This window comes from Quercus lobata, chromosome 10 (assembly GCF_001633185.2).
Source record: "Quercus lobata isolate SW786 chromosome 10, ValleyOak3.0 Primary Assembly, whole genome shotgun sequence".
Taxonomy (NCBI): Eukaryota; Viridiplantae; Streptophyta; class Magnoliopsida; order Fagales; family Fagaceae; genus Quercus; species Quercus lobata.
In genome coordinates this window covers 33,832,782-33,840,458 of record NC_044913.1, presented here as the reverse complement: position 1 = coordinate 33,840,458, position 7,677 = coordinate 33,832,782, and the positions used below count along the sequence as shown (strand labels likewise).

The window sequence follows — 7,677 nt, the reverse complement described above, 5'->3', positions numbered from 1 at the left end:
TTTTATGAGATAACTCTACGTTTTTCTGGTTCTTTATTTGTCACTTCAAATACTTATTTTTGTGAGCTAGAGGGCATTCAAAATGAATTGCATAGATTGTGTGGCATTGATGGTGATCCTCTCTTAAAAGAAATGGCACAATCTATGAAGGAAAAATATGAGAAGTATTGGGGAGACATTAAAAATATGAATTTGATAATGTTTATTGCCGTGGTTCTTGACCCAAGATATAAGATGAAATATTTGCAATATTGGTTTAATAAGTGGTATTCAAAAGAAAAGGCAGAGTTTGCTTTAAAATTGGTAAGGGATGCTTTAGATGACTTGTATGCCCACCATGCAAAGGGTACTGAATTATCAAGTACTAGTGGCAATGGGCAGGCTACTAATGTTGGTTCTTCAATAGAATCAAGTGCTAGTTTTCCATATGATCCATGGAAGATTGCTTCACATGAGTTTGATGAACACATAGCTAAAGAAATGATAATGAATGCACTACTGATGTGGACAAATATCTTAATGAAGCTAGTGAAAAAAATAGGGAGGGTTTTGATATTTTGGCTTGGTGGAAGGTGAATTCTACTAGATATGTAATCCTTTTCGAGGTAGCACGAGATGTCATAGCTATTCCTGTGTCTACTATTGCTTCTGAGTCAGCCTTTAGCATGGGGGGTCGTGTTTTGGATCCTTTTAGGAGTTCATTAGCTCCTAAAACTATGGAGGCCCTTATCTGTGCTCAAAATTGGTTAAAAAACCCATCTAAACCAATCAATCTTCGGGAAGCAATGAATGAAGTGGAAAGTCTTGAGCAAGATGTTGAAGCAGGTAATTTTCTAAAACTATATATTTAAATTGTATATTAGTTTATTGTTCTTTGTTTATTAGTTTACTAACATTTTTTGTATTTATTTTCATAGAATTGATGAAATTGGCAACAGAGAAAGAAGATTAAGTGAAGACTTGGAGTGTAAGCTACAAAATAGAATTGGGAGGGGGAAAACTGGAGAAGTATAGCATTGGATGGACATACCTATTTTTATTTTATTTTATTATTGTTGCGTTCATGTTCATTTAAACAATTTCTTGTTGGGTTTACAATTAATACTTTATTTGGATTTGTAATTCATTTCATGCTTTTCTTTAGACTTGTTTACATTATGGTTTTGATAATTGAAACTTGAAATTAGTAGGCATGACTAGAATTGCTTTGAGTATGGGTAAATCCTTTTTGCTTTGTACCTGGTGTTTCACATAAACTCTTTACTTCATATTCTTGATCTAAAGTGAGGATTGAAGAGCATTAGATTTTGATAGTTAAAACATTTAAGTTGCTTGCCACTCTACCTTATTCAAAGTACTTGACTTCATTACATGTTTGATGTATACCTGAGAATTTGAGATAGTGATATTACTGATACATTTTGAATTGTATGGTGATATATATGTTGAATTTTAATATAGCAGGTGAATTTTTATACACCACACTGCACCGCACCGCACATGTGACCGCAAAAATGAGGTGCGGTGTGGTTATGGTTTTGGCTAAACTATACACCGCATCGCACCGCACATGTGACAGCAAAAATGAGGTGCGGTGCAGTTATGATTTTGGCTAAACCGCACCGCAAAGTGCAGTGCTAAAATTGGCCTAAAACCACACTGTGAACACCCCTACATTTAACAATCCTTTTCAAAAAAAAAACAAAAACAAAAACAAAACTTATCAACAAAAAGAAATAGAACAAAACGTACGCTGGGCTCCGGCGAAAAAAAAGGAAGAAGAAGACGAAGAAGCAAAGAAGAAGAAGAAGAAGAAAGGGGTTAAGGCCGGTGAAATTGTGACGGCGATAGCAGCGTAGTATTTTTGGTTTAAGTTTTTTTTTTTTTTTTTTTCCCCTTACCGGCTGATTTTCTTTTTCTGGCCAAAACACACCGATATTCGGTCATACGATTTGATTCGGCTCGAATTGGTGTGAATCGGCCCGATTTGGCTCGAATCGGCTCGCGTCGGCTCCTAGTTGGAGTGTATCGCGAAACGAAAAAAAAAAAAAGGACGTGGTTCGACGTGCAGGCATCGGTGTCCCTCGCACGTCATCGTGTCGAACGCAGGTGCGGCGGCCAGTTTGCCACGTTTGTGCATCCCAGCTTAAAAATCAACTAGGAAAAGAAAAGAAATGTGCTAAGAAAGAACTAGCAATCTTTTGTGAGCAATATGGATTTGATCCATTAATTGCTCTATTTAGAAGAAGAAAAAATGAGAAAACATATATTGACAGATACAAAAGATAAAAAAATAAAAGTAGAAAATATTATAAAAATAGATATAAGAAAGAAGAACCTAGAAAACCTTACAGATAGTGGAAATCAGATAGATAGAATAATATGAAACAAATTACTTGCTACAAATATATATGGTAAAAAATAGGGCATATAAGTAAAAATTGTAGAGTTAAGACAAATTAATAAACTTGATTTGACAGATGATATATAAATTAAATTAAAGAAAATATTTTTAAACTCAACGGACAGTGAACAAGAAGAGACAGATAATTATATCTATCAAATAGACAATAGTGAAAATTCATCAGAAACAGATAGTTCTTCATAAGACAAAGAAATAAAATTGTGTAATTGTAATAACCTTGATAATTGCTATTGTAAAAGGAAAATTGATCCGGGATGCGGAAGCGTCAAGTAACAGAACACGTCTACTTCTAGAAAACAAGAAACAAAACACGTTTACTTCTGAAAATAACCTCGAATCCACAAGAGTTCCTTGAATCCACAAGGAAAAAGGGTTTGGAATCCACTAGAAAATAGAAAGACAAAAATCTAAATTTTATTGATTGAATAATTATTTTTAAAGAAACGTTTACAGACTTAGAGGCCTATTTAAAGGCTCCATAAAACTTGACAGATAGGAAAACATATTTTAAAATAACTCATAATTAATACCTAACCATAACAGAAACCAAATTTGACCTAAAAAACATTAAAAGCACCGAAAAACAAGGAAAATTACATAAAAATATCAAAAATAATAAATTATAATAATTAAATAGTAAATTGTGTCTTACATCAAAAATGAAAATAAGAGTTTTAACCAAGCAAGAAGATTTAAAAGATTACCAAATTTATAGGAAAAGAAAGAATATTTACATAAATTAAAAGATTCCCTAATTCTGACAGAAAAATAGAAACGGATATAAAAGAAGTTAAATTAACTTATAATTTTTTAGAAATCGCTGACAAATTTAAACCAAGAAATAAACTTGTAACTATACAGGACTTACAAACAGAAATAAATATATTAAAACAAGAACTAAAATCAGAAAATTTTACTATAAAAAAAAAAAAAAAAAAAAAAAAAAAAAAAAAAAACTGAACAGATGATAGCACAAATAATTAATCTAAATGATAGAATTGATCACAAGGATAAAATGAATGTTGATAGACCAGATCTCTTTTTGATAGATCCCTCTTCCTCAAAAACAATTATTTACAGAAAAAACGAAGAAGAAAACTGTGAAGATAATATTTTAAAAAATAATTTCTTAAATCTAATTGATAGTCTTATGTACAGAAATAACTTTGGTAATTAATAAAGAATTTTCATTGACAATCATTGCTCTTGTTATCTCTGGTGAAGATTTAAATTGCATACAAGAAGGATTAATACCTTCTAAATATTATGAGAAATCAATAGACAGATTAACCCAAGCTAATGGAGACAGATTACAAATTAATTATAGACTAACTAGTGCTCATATCTACAATGATGGAATATGTTTCAAAACCCCCTTTGTCTTAGTGAATCAATTATCCTCCAAAGTCATTCTAGGAAATCCATTTATGGCCCTTCTTTACCCTTTCTCACCTCTAATAATGGAATAAGCACTAACATACTTGGAAAGGACATCCTCTTTAAATTCATACTACCTCTATTCCTAATGAAATACATTTGTTGAAAGATCTTTCTATTTTCCTTGAACATGATTGACAAAGAAGAAAGACGCTTATTAATTTCATAATAAGACACAGTGAGACTTTTTTTTTTTTTTTTAAAAAAAACGATGCTACTCAAAAGCACTTTGTTTTATCTATAATACCGTATATTTTAAAAGTTTTACATTCCTCTTATTATATTTGCATTTTATTTTACTCTTTATTTTACCATCTTCTTAGAAATTTCCATCCACCAAAAAGAATCTCTAACCAAAACCTAAACAGAACAGCCATGGAGAGACATAAGCCCTTGTCACAAGATGCCAAAGGAAAAGCCATATACTTCATGTATTTTGCATTGGTTGTGTGTTGGACATGCAATTGATCATTGTGATTGGTCTTTATTGCTTTGCATGTCTGGATGAGCATTTACTAGTTAAATGTTCATTTTAGTCATTCTTTAATGACTGACCTTGTTTGATCAAGATATGCTTACATGTTATATAGTGTTTACAAACTTGATTGCACTTTACTTGCTCATGTACGTACCATGTATTCAACTTGTCATAAGCTTAATGAAAGTTTTGTTTGTGTGCAAGTGTTTCAGGTTACAAGTATATATGTGCAAGTGCTTCATAGCTTCTAGATTAGGTGTGAGTGAGTTTTGCCATTGTTCCCAAACTCACGTCTAAGTCTAGAGTCAGTTTTAGGGGTTTTGTCATGGAATAGCTAAATGGGGTGATTGTAAAGTTGTAATTTACAACTAAGTGTTTTTGTTGGCTTTTATTCCGAGTCAAATTTGATTGTAATTATGTTCAATCTTTTGTACTCTGTATTTCATGTGGGACTTATTTGTAAGGGTTGTGTGTGAGAGAGAGAGTGTGTGAAGAATCAAGACAAATTGAAGACTGAAGTGTTTTTGCGAGTAGCTTGCGAGTAAGCATCCCACGAAGTGATGCATGTGCCCTGCACATGACTGAAATGCAAAGAGTCAAGACAGGATGGAGACAACTAGTTTTCACAAGTATCTCGCGGGTAAAGCCTTTTCGCGAGACACTCGCGAAACATTCTGTTTTGCTAAATTGTCAATTCTGATACACTCTATCCTTACCCCTATATATACCCTTATTACCTACAGATGTTGAGGAGTGCTTCTAAGAGAAAACCTTAGCCACAAACCTTGAGAGTTGGAGATTGTTATACCCACAATTCTCTACACAATTGCTTATGGATTTTCCTCAACTCCTACCTCTCCATTTCCATACCATTGAGAGGTTGATAGCTCAAACACTTACCACACCATTTTAGAGTATTCAGTGAGGTTTTGGTGCTGCTAGGAAGCATTGGAAGAAGCCAGGCTTTGGCAGATGCAATCGGACGTATTGCAGGATCCGGAAAGCAAGACAAGACACGGTTCCGAGAAGCCTTGCTAACCTATGTATCCTAACTGATTTTCTAGTGGATCGATTACCGCTTTGAGGGCGGCGGAGAGGTTTTACGCCGAGTACTTCGGTTTCCTCTTCGATAACACATCGGCGTGTTATCTTATGTTTGCATTCTTCTTCTCTACTCTTTTAACTTTCATATTACTGCTATGTTATATTGAATATAGCTTAGAGTAGTTTATTTATTTTTCCGCTCGCATTTACTCTTTTCTGCACTTAGTACAAGTTAGAATAAAATCTATCTAGCCGTAATTTTTAATTTGGGGGTCTAAACAGCTCTTGTGTTTTAACAAATTTTCGAGCTTTCAATGTCACTATTCATGAAAAGTGAATAGTATCCTTCATTGACAAAATAACCAAGGTTAACTTTTCACAACCAGAGTTACTTTTCAAGGCAGGCCATGGTTCACTACTTCTATAAATAAACGAACTCTTGAAGAAAGAAGACAGGCAAAAATTTAGGCTGAAGTTTGAGATAGATAAAAAAAATCTTTCCTCTCTGCCTTTTGTAACCAAGAAAGCCTTTCTCCCTTTTCTCTTTTTTAATCTTTTCTCTCTATAGAACCTTTCCTCTTACAGATTTGTATCTCCCATTACAAACTTTGTATCTCTCGTTATAGACTTGTAGCCCTCATTTGAGAGGAGAGAATGGAAAGGAATGAAGAGAATAATTTTATAATATTCTTCCCTTCCCTTGTTTGGGAGTTTTAATGGAGGGAATGGAAAATTCATTCCATTATTTGGGAGTTTAAGTGGGAGGGAATAAAATGGGTAAGAAGGAACACTCAATCCTCTTTATTCCCTTAAAATCTCAAATTTTCACTCCCCCCGAAATTGGGAGGAACTGGAGGGAATAAAATTAGATTTAATGAATTTTTTATTAAAACTCATAATATACCCCTATATATTCAGCCATTTATTTTAAATAGGAGTCTAATAGTAATGTTGTCATAAATTGATTTCATTCTAAATTGATATAACTATATGTCATACTCTTATAATAGTATTTGTACTATTGTTCCATATCACCGTAGCTATAGCTTGCCATAGTCATATTGTTTCTATTTTGTATTGTTTTTATATTATCACTATTTACTATGTTGTTATGTACATGCTTATATATTCCCCTGACTTAGTCCTCTATATTCTTATTCTTATAGTACTATATTCTTATATTATCGTTACTTTCATTATATCTTTTGTTTTGTATACCTATTTGTTATATTGTCATATATATTTTATAGCTATTATTGCTATGTGCTTTCATCCTTGGTGGTAAACATTATTGCTACGTGCTTTCATCCTTGGTGGGTGGTAAATGGTATCAAAATAAATATTGATAATTTAATGAACTCCGGTTTTATAATGGGCTAGAAGAGATTCATCTAATTTGAAGGGAAGGAAACTTTGTTCCAAATGAAATGAAATATCATTGTCATCCATATACATATATAATTAAAGTTACATTTTTTTTTTTCTTTTTAATCCTACTTTCTTATTAATTTTCATTTATTTTTGATGGATTTTTATATACTATATTATACTACATACTTTCAGTACTTATGCTATGTTTGGAAGTTTGGAGGGAGAGAAGAGTAGAGAGGAGAAGAATAGTGGGGAGGAGATTAGAGGGGAATGGTTATCCTCCACCTTATTTGGATGTTTTTAAAATTAAGTAAAGGGGGAGGGAAATGATAAGGCTAATCATAGTTTGTAATTTTGTTAATATAGTAAGGATAAATTTGGTAATTCATTTGGTTAAACATTTCTATGCTCTATTCTCCCTCCAAATCTCTCTAATTTGGGGGAATAAAAAATAAAGGGTTAGAAATAGTTAGAACCCCTCCAAATCCCTCCAATTTCTCCCTAAAAAACATCCTGTAGACACTCGATTTTGCACCCATAATTTAATCTTGAAAGATGGCTAGAATGACCATTCATATACCCAAAAAAATTATAGTTGCATTACACGCATTAATTCATTCATTGCATATCATAAAAATGATCTTGAGATTCTAACGGTCACGACAGTATGCTCGATTCCCAAATCATTGGACCGTCAAATTGAAAGATATCGTGAGATCAAGTTTTCACGATCTGCATGCATTGTATAAGGTGAAGCTGATCACGTGTGATTAATTGAAATTAATAATGATTGGTTAATAATTAAAATTAATTAAATGAATTTATGTGATTGGTGGAGCATTTTTCTTAAAGTGAGATTTGTTGCATAGGATTAAAACAAATAAACTGATAATATTTAAAGACTGTAGATAATTAGGCTTTT

At 32.5% G+C, this 7,677-nt stretch overlaps 1 protein-coding gene across 1 annotated transcript in view; it reads left to right on the top strand.

Annotated features, from left to right (window-relative positions):
* LOC115964663 (zinc finger BED domain-containing protein RICESLEEPER 2-like) overlaps window positions 1–952 on the top strand; it is a 1,453-nt gene extending 501 nt beyond the window's left edge. Inside the window, exons 2-4 of the mRNA XM_031083927.1 lie at window positions 71–503; window positions 587–825; window positions 918–952. Of these exons, the coding sequence (XP_030939787.1) occupies window positions 71–503; window positions 587–825; window positions 918–952 (707 nt within the window). The remainder of the gene's footprint in view (window positions 1–70; window positions 504–586; window positions 826–917) is intronic.
* The last annotated feature ends 6,725 nt before the right edge of the window (window positions 953–7,677 follow it).